Source organism: Pempheris klunzingeri, chromosome 6 (genome assembly GCF_042242105.1).
Source record: "Pempheris klunzingeri isolate RE-2024b chromosome 6, fPemKlu1.hap1, whole genome shotgun sequence".
Classification (NCBI taxonomy): Eukaryota; Metazoa; Chordata; class Actinopteri; order Acropomatiformes; family Pempheridae; genus Pempheris; species Pempheris klunzingeri.
The window spans coordinates 23,444,900-23,461,386 of NC_092017.1; the positions used below are offsets into that span (position 1 = coordinate 23,444,900).

General features: G+C 42.5%; 4 protein-coding genes across 6 annotated transcripts in view; 2 read left to right on the forward strand and 2 right to left on the reverse strand.

Annotated features, from left to right (window-relative positions):
* The window catches only part of LOC139203070 (glypican-5-like), a 43,566-nt gene extending 42,396 nt beyond the window's left edge, over nt 1-1,170 (reverse strand). The window contains exon 1 of the mRNA XM_070832707.1: nt 993-1,170. Within this exon, the coding sequence (XP_070688808.1) occupies nt 993-1,170 (178 nt within the window). The remainder of the gene's footprint in view (nt 1-992) is intronic.
* A 1,523-nt stretch (nt 1,171-2,693) lies between these two features.
* On the forward strand, nt 2,694-8,684 carry nasp (nuclear autoantigenic sperm protein (histone-binding)). Of its 3 annotated transcripts, XM_070832710.1 has the most exons (15): nt 2,703-2,853; nt 3,258-3,305; nt 3,402-3,515; nt 3,819-3,899; nt 4,178-4,284; nt 4,734-5,102; nt 5,301-5,368; nt 5,464-5,534; nt 5,760-5,833; nt 6,268-6,456; nt 6,628-6,800; nt 6,999-7,076; nt 7,163-7,237; nt 7,766-7,897; nt 8,480-8,684. In XM_070832710.1, the coding sequence occupies exons 1-15, from the start codon at nt 2,816-2,818 to the stop codon at nt 8,516-8,518; spliced, it is 1,656 nt and encodes a 551-aa protein (XP_070688811.1). In that variant the 5' UTR covers nt 2,703-2,815; the 3' UTR covers nt 8,519-8,684. The 3 variants fall into 3 exon arrangements, with proteins under 3 accessions (XP_070688809.1, XP_070688810.1, XP_070688811.1); XM_070832708.1 differs by lacking the exon at nt 4,734-5,102 and having other exon boundaries at nt 2,694-2,853; XM_070832709.1 differs by lacking the exons at nt 4,734-5,102; nt 7,766-7,897 and having other exon boundaries at nt 2,694-2,853.
* Nucleotides 8,685-8,773: 89 nt separating this feature from the next.
* Nucleotides 8,774-15,608, reverse strand: LOC139202691 (coiled-coil domain-containing protein 17-like). The gene is made up of 15 exons (XM_070832243.1): nt 15,411-15,608; nt 14,960-15,073; nt 14,477-14,617; nt 14,105-14,228; nt 13,874-14,012; nt 12,938-13,054; nt 12,618-12,739; nt 12,214-12,363; nt 11,491-11,672; nt 11,258-11,343; nt 10,796-11,011; nt 10,230-10,365; nt 9,777-9,863; nt 9,541-9,651; nt 8,774-9,244 (listed from the first exon to the last, which is right to left on the reverse strand). The coding sequence occupies exons 1-15, from the start codon at nt 15,606-15,608 to the stop codon at nt 9,098-9,100; spliced, it is 2,070 nt and encodes a 689-aa protein (XP_070688344.1). The 3' UTR covers nt 8,774-9,097.
* Nucleotides 15,609-16,289: 681 nt separating this feature from the next.
* The window catches only part of lrrc7 (leucine rich repeat containing 7), a 113,707-nt gene continuing 113,509 nt past the window's right edge, over nt 16,290-16,487 (forward strand). Inside the window, exon 1 of the mRNA XM_070832244.1 lies at nt 16,290-16,314. Within this exon, the coding sequence (XP_070688345.1) occupies nt 16,290-16,314 (25 nt within the window). The remainder of the gene's footprint in view (nt 16,315-16,487) is intronic.

Here is a 16,487-nt window from a genome sequence, read left to right on the forward strand (position 1 = left end):
GCGATGTCCCATTAAACAGTTAAGAAGTGGTTGTTCACTCAGTGCAGGACTGTGCTAGTGTGCAAAGAGACTCTCACGAGCCAGACAAAATCTCACATTTACATTTAGAAAACAGCGTATTTAACACCACCACTTATAGCCAAGGGTGCTTTCAAGAGCTCTATATAAGTGCTGCAGACTATTTAGGTTTGTTTTCAACAGAAATAGCTTCTCTGTCTGGCCGTGCATTTCTAAAGCTATGCGTCTACATGGGCTACACGTCACAGCAAAAAAAACTCAAGAGATATGAAGTTCAAGTTTGATTTAACACTACACACTGAATGTGCACTTTCATTTTAATCACTTGAGAGGAGAAAATACGGAAAAATAGCGCACTTCTTTCACATTACTTTCATCACAGGATGGTGGCCAAGCTCAGCCAAACTATATCAACTGAATCTCAAAGTGTGAGAATTGAATTCAATTAAAAACTTTAAAAATCTTTATTATATTTTATTGTACTGTTGTTAGTAGGGATCTAAGTATTTCCAGTGATGAGGGAAAAATGTGGATCCTGCACTACCCTCATTCAAAGTTAATGATAGTGTATCAAAACAGCCCTGTCATTGTTATATTATGATAAATTACATTCTATTATTATTAGTATTATTATAAATGTATAATTAATCCACAAAGAACATTCTGATGTTCAGGAGCTGGTCAAGGAGGAGTTAATTTGAACTACTTTATAATTTGATTAATCTCAGTGCATCATAATTCATAACCTCATCATGTGTTTTATATTTAAAACCTCTACAAAGGAATAAGAACACAGCTGTCAGATACATGCAGTGGGGTAAAGAAAATATGCAATAGTTTCCTTCTAAGTGCAGTAGAGTAGAAGTATACAGTAGGACAAAATGGAAATACACAAGTTCTAGTACCACTACAAGTCCAGTGCTGCATAAAAGTCCTCAGGAGTGTGTGTGATGTCTCCAGAGGGACTGACTGACCTGTTCCCGGCCTGTCTGGCACCAGCTCCACCGGGCCTATCTGGCGCATCATGTAGGCTGTCTTCACCTCATGACAGCTGTCCACATCGGCCGATCTACAGCCAGTCACCAGCAGAAAAACAAAAAACAAGCAAATCAGCCAAAACAAGTCCACGTTTTGAAAGGCTGCACGGAACATCGCAACATCTCAGTCAGGAGATAGAGAGTCTGGGAGGCTGATATGAAATCCTAAAAAAAAAAAAAAAAAAAAAAAGTCCCACGGTGCAGCGTGACTGAAAACTTCATCTGCAGCCACTAAGTCTGTGTGGGGCCCGCAGTCAGCCGCTCAGCGCCCTCCTCCCTCTCTGACTCTCTCACTCACTTCAGCTCAATTACTTAATTGACATGTGCACTCAACATGCTTTCACGGCACTGCTCCGTCTGCTGCACAGCACCGATCCTGGTGTTAATAATAACTTGTTACAGTGAGGAGCAGCACAATGAGACCATATCTGTCAGAGCAATCAGAGGGAATAGAGGCACTTTACTGGCAGCCCAATAAGTTATGTGGCCATGAGGCATTTGTTTGTTTTTTTAACTGGCATTATAACTGTCTCTCTCTCTTTCTCTCTCTTTCTCTCTATCTCTCTCTCTCTCACACACACACACACACACTTAAACACACACACACACGCACATACACACACAACCACATAGTTTACAACAGCTGCTTCTGCAGATATGCTCCATTAAACTTGACTGACTGCTGGCTGAAGTGGAATTAGAGGCTAGAAAGTGGAACACGGGCGCCACCAGCTGGTCACTTTGTGTCATAGCAGAGTCGGTTTTAAACAGCTTAATAAACAGGGACCTACAACTTCTCATCATTATATGGTTTGAGTTCAGAAAATATTGTCTTGTGTAACTATTTACTATGTAATTTTTTTGAGTGAAGTTGTAATAATTAAACTAAACAATAAGAGCAACCATTATACCAAAAATAAGAATAATACATTGTAATTTAAATAACTTAAGGCATAAATAAACTAAAATGAAATAAAGTGCATCATATATACAAATGATCAAAACAAAAGGGGTACAAACCAAACTGTCTTCTGCAGCCAGACCCCAGGAGGATGCTCCTGCAGCCTCTTCTGGATGTGGATGCCTCTTCAGAGCCCTTGCTGACGTCACATCTAAGGTCTGATATTAGGATGAACATGAAGTGCACCATGTGGTTAATGTTTAGCTGGGAGATGTTGCAATGGCTCCAGCAGATCACCGTTCACTTGCATTTTTGGCACCCAGATGCAACAAAGTGCATCTTCCCCACAGCCACCATCTGAAAACCACCTGCCTGATCAGGTCAGCTCTTTGTCACAGTCACAGCTTTTGTGGCATCATAAGCAGTGAGGGAAGGCCAAAGTAATTTTCCAATGGAGGAGAATTGCTGGTCTTCAGTGGCACCTGTGGAGGACACCACCAAAGTTTGTCCACCTTGTTAAAGTGTTAAAGTATTAAAGTGGATGACTTCTTATTATATAGGATTATATGCCAATCAATACGTAGATAACGCTAGCAAATTGTTTTTCTTCGTTCTTGACACCATACTAATAATAATAGCCGTATTTTCCCCGTAATGGACCCTGAACGCCTCATTATACTCGCTGCGGCCCCTTTAAGTGCAATCTCCCGCGTTCCAAGTTAAGCGGAAATGGAAAGCCTTCTTTTCTCTATTTAAGCGCGCCAACAAAGACTATCACAGGAGGTCTATCTGTACTCCATTCACAGCGGACCAGACCGACTGTTTTGCTTCTCTCCACCGTGTCCATCGTCTTTAAAACATGCCAGAGGAAACGTCCGCCGCGTCCAGCTCTGGGAGGTAAGACTCAGTTATAATTTCCACGGAGAAACGTATACTGGAGAAACACGGCTAGCTAGCTTTAGCTACATAACGCGGCTAACGCTGACGACCTTGCGCGGGTGATACTGATTGTATGGGAGCTCGTTTTTTTTTTTACACGTTTTCACACAATGACAGTGACTCTATATGTACCCCAGTGGTTAGATAGCCGTAACTGGCGGTGGCTGTAGTCGCTGCTAACCAACATCCCTGTCACCCCCCACTGGCAGGCTAGTCGGCTAACAACCGTGCGGTGCTAACAACAATAAGGCGCAGCTAACATCTGCATCCAAGTTAGGCGCGTCGACGGCTGCTGTGCTTCAGACTCAGGTCAGCTAGCTTGTGTTGGCATTGACTAAAGTTTGAACTCTTAACTTTTGCAGTGCGGAGGAGAAGCCGTGCTCCTCTTCCTCGGCAGCTGCTGCAGACAGGTGAGCGTCCCCGCGGGGAAAACTCTGCATCTGTTCACGTTGTTATTCATCATTGACCTAATGTATTGTGCGTGTGTGTATCTTCCCCCCCTGCAGCTCTGCTGACACGATGGAGGAGGCAAAGAAACTGATTGGCACAGGGAACAGGCATCTAGTGATGGGAGATGTTGTTTCTGCTGTCAGTGTCTTCCAGGACGCCTGCAGCATGCTGTGAGTATTGGTGGAGGGAGGTCACTGGTTCAACATGGAAAACATTATTTACTGCCAATATTGATGTTTGATCAATTCTCCTGCTAAAAAAACAATCACTGAATCTGTAGTAGTTGTTCATTTTCTGTCTCCCAAGGGTGCTTCTTTCTTTATATGTATGTGAAAATGAAAGTGTTAAGCTTGACAACTTATTTATGCTTCTGCTTTTGTTTTGAGTCTACAGCGCACGTTACAATGAGGTCACTTCAGGTTGTAGCTGCTCTCCTAAACTAGATACATGCAACTCTTGTGATTATCTGACAGGGCTGCGAAGTACGGGGACACTGCAGAGGAGTGCGGTGAGGCCTTCTTCCTCTGTGGGAAGTCCCTACTGGAGCTTGCCAGGTTGGTTAACTTAATTGCTGACTGTACCTCATTTACAGTGTCTCAGGTGATAGCACTTTATGATAGTATGTGTTTATAGATTTCTTTCGTATGACGCAAGCTCAGAATTTAATGTTCTTGCACTTACTGGACAAAGGGAAAGTTATAACTCTTGAGTTGTTGTTTTTTTTTTTTGGTGGGGTGGGCATGATGCTCTTTTTCCTTCCCTTGTTGGTAGTACTTTTTTTTTTTTTTTTTGTTTACTTTTGGATAACCTGGTAGTCTTGTGTATTTGTTAGGATGGAGAATAGTGTCCTTGGTAATGCACTAGAGGGAGTCCCAGAGGAATCTGAGGAAGAGGAGCAGCCTAGCAACTCAAATATTGAGAGTGCCAACAATCTTGATGGTCAGTATCAAGTGTATTTTTCTTTTTTTATAAAGGGAACAGGATCAGAAGTGATTCGATGTACACTGTCACTTTTTTTTTTTTTAGTGTAGAAAAATAACTGCCTTCCCTACAACTTTGTCTCAAGTGCTTTAAGGTTGTTGTTTTTTTTTTTTATATCTTACAAATTGGACTTTGATTTTCAGCATGCCACTTATTTATCAGTTGAATTGTAAATACTGTAATATAAGTTAACCTCTGCAGGTAAGAAGCCAACAACTTTGGCGTTGACATTTTCCCGACACAATAACTTGACAGCAAGAAGGCTGAAGAGCTTCCTTCCTCCCACATTCAATACAGAACAAAAGCAGCATTAGACTTGAGTTATCTGGAAGGTGTTTGTCATAGAACTGATCTTTTATTCTTAAAACTATCTAATGTGGAACTGTTTACATGCCACTTTGGTGCAGAAAAAACTAGAGATGATCTACGAAAGCAGGTGTATGATGCAATGGCAGAGGAGGAAAAGACTGGAACAGTTAATGCCAAGCTGGAGTCTGAGGATGGGAAGGGCAACACTGAGGTGAACGAGGAAGTCAAACATGTGAATGGCTCAGATAAACCCTCAAACTTGCCCGCGAGTGGGGAAAGTAAGAGTTCAATCAGTGGAGTTGAGAAGCTCCCAGCTGCTGCGGTGAATGGTGTGGGGGAAAGCCCTGTGACTGGGAACACAGATTCAAAAGAGCAGAATGGTGAGAAGACCGACGCAAAGCCAGAAGATGGAAAAGATGAGGAATCCAAGCCTGAGACCGAACAGGACAAGGAGGAATCAGAGGGCAGTAGATCTTTGTATACAGAGCACGGTTTGTGTGGATGGGTGGAGCACAAGCTTCTTATTTCTAGAAATAAGACGCATAAAGAGGTGTTACAAAAGGTGAAGGGAAACTGATCGGCACAGCTGTTTACTTCACTGTAGGAGAAACGTCTAGAAACAAGAGAATTATTAAATGCTACGTAATTATTTTCCTGTTCAACAGATGATGACGATGATGATGATGACGACGAGGACGATGATGAGGATGGAGAGCAGAATGGACAAAATAAGGTGTGTTCCCATATACAGCACTCTGACAGAACTGTAAGTTTTTATATAGTGGGTGTATATATTAATGTATGCCTTCACCACCTTTTTTTTTTCAGGAAGATGATGAAGTTGGGAACTTGCAGTTGGCCTGGGAGATGCTTGAGGTAGCTAAAGTCATCTACAAAAGGTAACGGCAACACTGCAAGATTCATTTAAGTGTAAACGCTGGAAAAACATCACAATCAAGCCCATTGATCTTTTTGTCTTTTCATTAAGAGATTTATACTGAATACATGATTTCAAGCAGGTCACCTCATTCATATCTGAGCTTTACAATGTTAAGGCCTCACATACTTAAAACGGGGCTAAAAGTAACAGTGCCTTGAAGTTGATTTATTGTTCACCTCCACAGAAAGGAAAGCAAAGATGACCAGCTGATGGCAGCCCAGGCATATCTGAAGCTTGGAGAAGTCAGTGCTGAATCGGGTATGTTTACATGCAGCAGACTGAATTACCTAGTTGGTAAATGGACTGTACTTGTATAGCGCCTATTTAGTCTTCGACAACTCAAAGGGCTGTAAAATCACACTTAAATTTCCCACTCACACACCATCCATACTGATGGGAGCGAGCCAAATCTGCCATCAGGCTCATGACGGAGTAATTTGAAGCACAGGAACATGCTCTACCTCTGAGCCACAGATGGACTTGAGTGTTTGCTCATAACTGTTGGATGCAGTTGAAACCTAACCATGGTGCATAAATATTGGTTTGCAATTGTTAATCAATTCATCATTGAAGATAATCTGGCTCATGTTCACAACTGGAGTGGCAACCATTTCTTCTGTTTAAAAAAAAAAAAAAAAAAGCTAGTTTAGCTTAATTTCATCCCATTGTCTGTGTGTGCGCTCTTTCCCCAGGTAACTATCCCCAGGCACTAGAAGACTTCCAGGAGTGTCTTGCCCTGCAGCTTAAGCACTTGCCTCCCCACAGTCGTCTGCTGGCTGAGACCCACTATCATGTTGCCACTACATTGTGCTACATGGATCAGTACAGCCAGGCCATCCAGCACTACAACAGCTCCATAAAAGTCATCGAGACCCGTCTGGGTAAGAGTGCATCAAGCTCTTTTTCTGGAGACCAGCATTTTCACTAATTCTTAGATGAGCATAAATGAGATGATTTGTCGACTATAATCCTTTAAAAAGTACACTTTTAAAAACAGTTGAATGTAAATATTTTTGTTTTTGTTGGACTGATCAGTCGTTGTCTGTGTGTAGCCATGTTGCAGGAGGTGATAGCTGCAGCAGAGGGAGCAGGTGGTGCAGCAGAAGAAAAGAACGAGATGGAGGAGCTGAAGCAGCTTCTTCCTGACATCAGGGAAAAGGTTGAGGATGCCAAGGAAAGCCAGAGAACAGCCAGCACTGCCTCACAGGCCATCCAGCAGACACTGGTGAGGACACTGGACAAAAAGGAACTGTGTGCACTGTTCAAGGGTGAAAACAATCCGGCATTGGTACAGTTCTCCTAAAACATGAGTGTATTTGTGGATCTTGGCTTGCACCACCCAGATGTTGTTAGTGCAGCATGGATGTACAAAATCTATCAAGTTGTAGGTTCAGCTCTCAGGTAACTGACTGACTTCTTGCAGGGTGGAGCCTCTACCTCATCAGCATTCCTATGTGAAAATGGGGGCCCATCATCGTCTTCAGCATTTGCAGCCAGTCAGGTAAAGCCACTGAAGTGACAGGAATGGTCTAACATGAATGAATGCTTTACAAAACCTCTCTAATCAAACAAACCAAACTTTTTCAGATCCCAGTTAAATCATCTGACAGTGCCTCGTCTTCCAAAGCGGCTTCAGACATCTCCCACCTCGTCAGGAAAAAGGTGAGGCCCACTTCTCTGTCCTTACGATCTGGCGTATCAAAATTATGTGCCTTTAGTTGGGCATTTTAAAGCCAGCAATTGAATAACTGCTCAAGAAATAAACCTCCACAGCTGACTCCGTACAGGAGCTATTCTCATCTGTATTGAATTTGGCCATGTACTGCTCACTTTGTTTCGACGTCTGTGTGCTTGCCTGCTTTGGTCGTAGGGATGCTGTGGCTGATAGATTTTTAGCTTGTGTGTTGTGACCTGTCAAGGGAATTCTGTGGTTGTGGCATGTGCGTGTAGGTGGCTGTGTTGTGGTACTCATTACGACTATAAATCAAGCTTTGTTCGCTGATTTGTGTGCATGATGCATTAAATTGTATGCAACCTTGACAAAAGTATTGGGTTACAGCGCTTTGGTGTTTCAGTTTTGAGTTCAGCTTTTAAAATTTTTATTTATTTTTTTTTAAAGGTTTGCTGTGTGCAGAAGCACTCAGTCTTGTCTTCCCCCTCCCTTTGACCTGGTTTTATGTTTCTACACAGCGGAAACCAGAGGAGGAGAGCCCAGTAAAGGACACTGATGCTAAACAAGCGAAACAGGAAGCCACAGTTAATGGCAGCGGTGACTCTAGTGCCAGCAACGGCAATGGAGTCCAGGAGGGAAAATCACAGGAGGCGAGTTATAGGCTTATGTCTTACATAAGTTTGTGTAACGGCACAATAAGAGTGCTGTGGTGCTGCCACCCTGCTATGTGCAGTAGTTACTATTTGTGTGTGGTTTCCACATGTCCTGAGGTTCTCTGCGACATGTCAGCTTTTACAGTCTGCATGTATGGTGGAGGAATTTTACCTCTTAAAGCTCAATCAAAACTACATTGATGCCCACAAGGAAGTCGGGAGTAATGCGATGTAACTTGATAACTTATAGGTTGTCAAACATAATGAAGCTGGGACTGGCTAGTTGAAAGTCGAGACAAGACAAAGTTGTGCAGCTGCTACTATGGTTAAAGTTTGTACTCCTGTCTACTTGCACAATTAACCTCGTGTTTGCAAAAGGAAACAATGAGTCTGTTTTCGTAACTGCAGGTGTCTTCATGTTGTTGGGAGGAAAGCACTCTCACCACTGCAGTTTTAGAGCCGTACAGACAAACCAGCAAGAAGAAGAAAGCATCTTCTCTTGAAACTAGAGAGATGATCGACAGGCAGAACAGTGAATCCTTTCCCTTCTGTTAAGCGTCTCTCTTTTTCTTTCTTTAGCCCGCGAGCCAGTCGTCCTCTGTCAAGTCTTCGGCGTGACGGTCATCTCTTTCCTGATCTTCGAAACCAGCACAGCATGCCTGTCCAGTCCCTGTCCACCTTCAACACTTTTGTTTCTGTAAATAAGATCCATTTTCATAGATTTGTCTGTCCAGTTTTGTATACTTGTAGTAAAAAAAAAAGAATAAAAAATTTGCAGATGTAAGTTTATTAGTTCTTTTTACTGAACTCCAAACTGCACATAATTGATGAGTACAAATGGATGTTTACAGTTGCACTGATGGTTTGATGGCTACAGTAACATAACAAACTACAATGTATTTGACCATCTTTTCATACATCTGACTACTTGACACCTAAGACAGTATCTCTTATTGGGGTTTTGCTGCAGTTATATCATGTATTAAAACTTTTAATTGTTAAATGACAAGTATTTTTGATCACTGCTCATGAGCAACAGGTGCTACACAACCTAAAACCTGGCATGACTAAAAAAAAACAAAGTAAATGTTTTAAAGGGGCATGTTCACTTATACTTCCAGACAGTGATCCAAGTTTGGAAGTGCACAATAAGTTCAGGTGTGTTGTACAGGCTGTGTGTGTTCATCTCTGTCCCTTTCACCTCTGACTGGCCTCATCTGTGGGTGGAGGGTCTTGGTGATCAGTGAAGGTCAAAAGGGAGGAGTGCTCTCCCTCTGCTGGTGGCTGCAGAGCTGAAGTTGGCTGAGCGGCATTTCCATGGATGGCTGCAGGATGTGAAGACACCTGTGTTGAAATAAGGTATAATGACACCACATTTAAGTGTGTTCATATTAAAACAAAGTACTGTACAGGAACAAAGCACATTTCAGTGGTCCAGTTAAAAATTCCCTCGTCTCAATGTGGGTGGGGGCTTATGGGTACTGTACTGCTAAGTCTAAAACACATTTTTTGAAAGATCACACAGCATCTTAATTGACAAAGTTGTACAGATAAATCAATAACATCATTTTGTTGTAATGGTTACACTCTATTAGTTTCCCTCTGTAGTTTAAGCCCTGAAGCCTGGTTCACCAGCCTACCACAGGTGGATATTTATAGTGACTGGTGCTGGTCGGGTCGGGCTTTTCCAGAGTCTGCACATCTCCATCTCGTCCGTTGACCAAACGCAGACACAGCTCCATGTTGGCCGCCTTAAATTTACAGAAACACACAAACTGTCAGGTGTGTAGTGTACTTCCTTGTGCTGATGGATAATGAAGGACAATAGCTGCATACAGGTGTTTGCTAAGATATCTGGGGGGGGGGGTCTTTATACCTGGGCTACTGAGTTCAGCTGGGCAAGGCTTAAGTTGGGTCTAATGGGAAGACTGCGAACTGGCACCCTCCAGTGGCCGCTACAGAGCTGTTGGTGGAGAGAACACTGAGATGCTATGACATACTGTCATCTAGACAAATGGTTAAACTGTTCATATGAGCAACAATAGCAGCTGGTTGTAGACTAGCATGATAGTCTCTGATAGATAAATACTAAACTCTGCCAGATCAAGCAAACTTGAAATGTATAACAGTTCACTGAACTTACTATTTGGACCTACAACCTTTATACACCAATGTTCTTGGATTAGTAAACATCAACAGCATGATATTAACTGAGCGGAGGCCCAGCTCAGTGTCAGCTCCTTATACTGCATTTCAATGGTACCAAAAATGAGTACAGAATTAATTCCCACGTTTTTCATGCTGTATCGTGTGTTTGTAACACTTATACCTGGTTGTATTGGTCAAAGAGTTGCACTCGTGTCCAGCCACAGGACGCCAACTTGAAGACTTCCTGGTTGTGAACGTCCAGATCACTCGCTGTCTGGACCTCCACCACCAGAGAGAGGGAGGGTGACGGCTGGAGCCTACAGGAGGAAAGTTTTACATGTCTGTTTCTAGTGGCCTCATCAACAGTTCCCTCTTAAACCTTGCTTGAATGTTTCTACCCTTTGAAATAAAAGTGTGCTGATTTCATACTATATTATATTGCTATTCTATATTTTACTGCTCATTTTCATTGTGGTTGAGCTCAGGCCGCATGCAAAACCCTTCAAAAGAGGAATGCATGAGAGTTTGGGGAGTTTTCTTCTCACTTTGGGTGACCTACATGGGATTTTATTTAACCTTTTCCAAGTGCATTTCCATCTAATCTGAGGGAGAGTTATTAATGTTTTGGACCTTAACCTTTTCTCCATTATTTACTAAGCCCAGTCAAGAAGTCTGGTCATTTTTAAATCACTCATCTGCTCTATATAACAATAAATACAGCTCCTCTCCTCTAGGTGTTGCTCCTACCTGTGCACAGGCTGCGTGACTGACAGAGCAGCGTAGTTTCTGGTGGTGAGGCTGTGGGTGTGAGGCAGGGACGCTCCCGGCAGGCACTGAACCAGGGGCAGCGGAGTCGGCGGTCCCACCTCCTGACCTTCTGAATAGAGAGCTGCCACCAGGCACAGTGCCCTCTGAGAGACATCAACTCCCAGCATCAGGTCATAGAAAACCACAAAACCAGCTCTGAAACACCAGAGGATGGTTTAAACTCAATTTAATTCCAAGAGAGGTCTGTGGGCAATAACACTGACAGATTAGTCGATGATTAAACGTGATTTTGCAGATTCTATTATGACTTAAATGGGACTATGGGTGATTAAATGTACAAATCATTGTATGATGTGAGCTCAGTGTGAAGCTATGCCCAAATCTGATTCACACATGTAGATGGCCTGATATACTGTGGATGTTGTGCAGAACTGAACTGACGCAGGGTCATAGGGGGCCGGACCCAGAGAGTCCAGGGGGTCTAAGACGCATCTTCCCAGTGGAGAGGAGAAGAAACTGGCCTGGAGCTGAGGAACACATGGAGGTACAGTATCTCAATCAATGTCACTGTCAGGAATTAACGATTCAGGACACAATTTTTGTATTACATACAGCTAAAAACAGTCCAGAATCAAAATCAAAAATGTTCTTGACTACAACTGTATATTATGTACCAGTGAAAGAGGTGCATGAATGTGAGTTTTGGGTTGGCGTGGGAGTAGAGGAGGAGGAGGAGGAGGTGGGGGAGGTCTCCTGAGCCTGGGAGCTTCTTTGCTTCTCTGCATCTCTGCCTGCAAACTGGAAATCTGCAGGAGGTTCTCCCTCTGAATCAGCTCAAGCTCAGTCCTCACTGCTGCTGGAGAACAAACACAAGATTGGCTGTGTGCAGAAACACCCCAAACCTGTGTGACTGTTCTTGGTGTCAGTGACAGTTAAGCAGGTCCAGGGGCTTTCACACATCCAGTCAATCTAGAAATCAATTTGCTTCACTCAGCATGGCGCAAAACGCTCAGTATGAAGTGTCAGCAGCACAACAGATAAGCAGCGAAATGACACACTAAATAATAATCGCAATATTCCTGGAATTAAGTTTAATTTCTAGCTGTATGTATCACAATGCAAGAATTACAAATTAAAATGCTGATTTCAGAGTCCCGATGTATAAAAGTGTAGCTGAATTCTGTGCTTCACTTCTATTTCTTATTTTCTACCTGTAAACCTAAAATGTTGGGGGTTAGTTTGAATTCCAATTTTAAGTCAACAGTACTGTATCCATGAAACTGCATGGAATTTGAAGTGTAGTAGTTAATTTTAGCTAATCCCATACAGCTACAGTTGGCAGAAACATCGTAAAAGCAAAAAAGAGCTACATGTTTTATTTGTGGGAACTCTCCAACCTTCATATTCATGGTGTCGCTGCCGGGCCAGCTGGATCCTGAGGATCTCCTCCTCCAGTCTCTGGTTCTCCTGCTCCACAGCCAGCAGCTCCCAGGTCAGACCCCGCCGAAGAGGCCTCGCGTCAGGACACGAGGGCAGCAATGAGGTGGCTGAGGGCCAAGAGGTAAATTACCCACAGTTGTGTGCCATAAGTCTGGAGTGTGTACCAAGAATTTGAGTCCTGAACTGATGATGTGAGAAGAAATGTTGGATGAGAATCTTGTAACCACAGAGGAAATCAGTTTTTAGAGTGGAAAAATCAGGCTGAGTAAACTTAATAAAGGCTCCACTGAGCACAGCTGTGATGACAGAGAGTTATTAGTGACAAGCAGTGCATATTTCACATCATCACTCTGAGTCTTACACTTGCCGCCCGCTGCTGGTTGGATGTTCTCCTGACTCTGGGCTTCTGCCTGCAGGTCAATCATTCGAGCCACAATGGCTGGATCTGACTCACCTGACTGCATGTATGCCTGCCGCAGGGCTCTGTAACAAAGAGACCCGATTTACCCTCATATACCCAGGCAGCTCAGTAGAACTAATTCTTATTCACATGTAAACAACCTGATATTACACTTAGTGGCAACAAGATAAATGGGAAGCAAAAGCTGCACTCAATCTTCTTTTTCCTTTACAATAGAGTGTTTTAAAAATAAATTGCCCGTGAAGGATGAAGGTGCGTACTTTATCTGGGCAGAGAGAGGGCCGTCCACAGAAGGAATGAGCTCATAGCTGCCGTGATGAATCTTTTTATTCTTGCATGGATCTCGCTGATCAGCAGCCACTGAGGTCTTTTTTCCACTAAAAAGAAAAAAAGACAACGAAAACTCAGTAAATCATCTAAATTAGATCCTGTTGTGACGTCTGTGGAAAGTTTCCCAGTCATGATCCGGCCAGCAAAATGAAATTCAGTCAATTCTACCACTAATTTTTCAATGAGAGACATAATGAAATATGTAATTGATGCTCATCCAGCAGCAAAAAAAAAAAACATGTTTCACTAAATATCCATCTTGGAGACAGAGCACCACTGAGGCAGTAATTTCTTTTTGAATGTTGTATGTGTATCTGTGCCAACATAAATTACCTTAACAGTTTCATATTAAATAAATATGCCTCCACGCCTGCTCTGGCAGCACAGTTAGTGGTTACAGGCTGGGATGTTGCATGTGGATGTGGCTCAATTAAGTGTCAGTGATAGTTCATGAACAAAACTGAGGAATAAGATACAAACATGTTTCACACTTCTACTCCACAATAGTTTAAACAACTATATTTGCTTTTCACATTTCAAATGACCATTTTCACCCTGAATATTTCAACTTATAAAGCTTATGAACTACGATGTGTTGTTACAGGTTAAGCTCATCTACAGTATTAGCCTGTGAAATAGTTTGAATCAGCTTAACCTCAAGCTGCAACATTAAAATGCTGCTGACACACCAATGCATCAGCGACGATGGTAATAATCTATTTATGCATACATATATATCAGAATGTATGTGCAGAATGTGCATGCTTTTTGTATTTTATCTACTTAATATGGTAGTATTTTGACATTGTGGTATTGCTGCTTTTACTTGAGTACAGGTTGTAAACTCAGTCCACGTGCACCCTTACTGTAATATGTGGAGATGTTCAGCGAGTTGTTGCAGCGTCTCCTCGTTTCTCTCCTCCTGCTCTCTGAGCTCCATCAGCAAACTCTCCAGGTGAGTTGTGTTGCTCTGTCCAGACAGGACACTCACCTGATGGGCCAGCTCTGACACAACACTCTTGGCATCAACACTGAGTGTAAATTTCAGACAGATTGTCATGCAGAGATTTTCAGAAAGTCCGACATTTGTTCCTCACCGTCTCTCTGCTGCTCCAGCTGCTGGTTGTGACCATGGATCAGAGCCAGTTGGCGCTCATGGAGCATCGCCAATTCCCTCATCTCCTTCAGTCTCTCCCTGTGACCCAGCTGATGTCCATTTGTCTAAAGACCATGTTTATGAATTAAATAGATTCTCACACAGCGTGGGCTTTTAGGCATGTTACACCCCGGAGCAAAGTTGTTATTTTCTTTGTCACTTTTGTCCCCTGGCATCATAAAAATGTGTTCTTTTCTTGAACCCCTTACCATCCAGAGGGACCTGTGACTCATTCTGACACAACCGGCTGATGACTTAATCTATTATTTAAGAGGTTTTACAATATGTGCACAAAAATAGCACCCTGGCATACCTTAAAAAAGTAAAGGGAATAAAAGGAAGATGCTGTATGAGGGCTAAGACTGGAAGAACCCTGGTACAACACCTCAGTATCTGTGGTCCTTTTTGACCAGATTGGCAGTTTTTCTTCGATGGACATTCTCAACTTGTGAAACTGAAAGTAAGAGGAGAGGATTTTTATTTTTGAATTTCATTTAAAATGTGTACTTGTATGCGTATATTTGTATGTCCCTATTTGTATGCATGATTGGAACTCCCTTTTTGAAATTGCTCCTCTAATGTGTCTTGACTGACATAATGATATTCAAATATGAATTTTTAATCAAAGACCATGAAATGCCTGCAGTGCTTGGTAAAATAACAATTGGAAATGTGCATGTATACACAAAATGAATTGTTATGAATTATCCAATGAATCTTAGGTAAAATAATAATCACATGCTGGGAATTAACAGCGGATAAATGCTCCTTGCTTTGCCATTGTGTTCAGCTTTACCTCATCAGGGAGATCTTGCAGAGCAGCGCTGTCTGTCTGACTGCGTGATGGCATGTCCTTTGGTTTGGCATCAGCACTCCTCCACCTGGTCGCGTTCCTTCGTTGATCTCTCAGCTGCACACACAAAGACACATCCAGCTTTTCCCCTTGCATCGGCCTCTTAACAGACAGAGAACATCCACCTATATGCAGAATTCCCTCCTGTCATTTCTATCATTTGCAATTTCCCCCCACATATATAAGAAAGTTTCATCTGCAGCTGCTGTAATAATCATAATAACTTTCTATGATATATTTATAATAACTTTTTTAACCTATGTTCCCAGTTTGACGTGAATTAACTCCTCTGCTTTGATAACTTTAATTGCTCCTTTGCTTTCCTACCAGCTGCTCACCTAATCTACCTGCTCAGGCCTTGCACTCCCTTACTAGATCAGTGTGACTAACTTACCTGAAAAAGGTCAGGGGTTTTTGTCTGTTGTGGGTCCACACTTCCAGGTTTGTGTCTCATGAGAAGTTCAGAGCTGTGCCTTTGCACCCGAAGGTGCCCTACCCTGCTCCCAATGCAGAACAGTGCTTTGTGTTTCTCAAGCAGCCCAGTGGAGCGAAACACCATGTTACAGTCTCCACAGATCAATTCCTCCTCCATCTGGCTTCAGAGCCGAGGTTCATCGAACACTACAAGGTTGCAGGAAGTTGAAGTAAAATGTGTTTGAATATTAGAGCAATAGCCAACACCTCAGTTGAAACACGGTCGGAATAATACACTGCAAAGTAGCACACAAAACAATCTCCAAGGTTTGTATCTACAAACAATCCCCCCCCTCCCTTATTAATGTAACTTAAGCAGAAGGAGCGGTTCTCTAATAGGTTGTAAAACCTGTTTGGTTTGTTCCTTAACTACTGAGTTACTGGCTTGTTTGATGGTAATTGTCACCATGCCGGTGACTTTGTTACAGGGTGTGGTGAGTTCTTCTAAACATACCACATGACCCCAGCCTATTTTATGAATAATGTCAATTTATATTGTGTTTGAATGTGTCAAAAAGTTATTTCTATTTTTTACGACCCAGGTGGCCCAGCTTTGAGAGTAAAATGACTCGTCTAAGTAACTGTCTGAAGCAAAGTGGAAAAAAAAAAAAAAGCTCTTTCTGTACTTTGTACTCCAACCACATTAAGCTAACACTGGCCATATGTTTTCTTCCATCCATTTGAATATTCATGACATGTCTTTTTTTTCAATTCTCAGACTGCCTGATGTTTTCTCACCCTCGAGTGAGCACCCTGAGAGGCTGACTGCAGCTGTGCAGTGGAAGTCTGGCTCCCAAGCATGAACGGTGAAGGCTCAGACCTCCGTGAGTATATTCACTCTGACAAACTGAGAGATGCAGACAATAATCTGACCTCAATGACAAGAAAACAACAAGACCTGCTTGATAAAAACCCAGCAGATAATAGTCAACAAGCAATATCTTGGTTTAGTCTGGACTATCTTTAAACGTTCAGACAATATCCGCTCATTAGATTT

Coding starts and splice junctions, on each gene's coding strand:
- nasp (XM_070832710.1), top strand. CDS start 2,816: ATGCCAGAGGAAACGTCCGCCGCGTCCAGCTCTGGGAG. Junction 5,535..5,759: donor GCTAAAGTCATCTACAAAAG/GTAACGGCAACA, acceptor TCACCTCCACAG/AAAGGAAAGCAAAGATGACC. Junction 7,898..8,479: donor AGGAGGGAAAATCACAGGAG/GCGAGTTATAGG, acceptor TTCTTTCTTTAG/CCCGCGAGCCAGTCGTCCTC.
- LOC139202691 (XM_070832243.1), bottom strand. CDS start 15,608: ATGGAGGAGGAATTGATCTGTGGAGACTGTAACATGGTGTTTCGCTCC. Junction 11,012..11,257: donor CCGGCCCCCTATGACCCTGC/GTCAGTTCAGTT, acceptor CTGGTGTTTCAG/AGCTGGTTTTGTGGTTTTCT. Junction 10,366..10,795: donor GTCACGCAGCCTGTGCACAG/GTAGGAGCAACA, acceptor TTCCTCCTGTAG/GCTCCAGCCGTCACCCTCCC.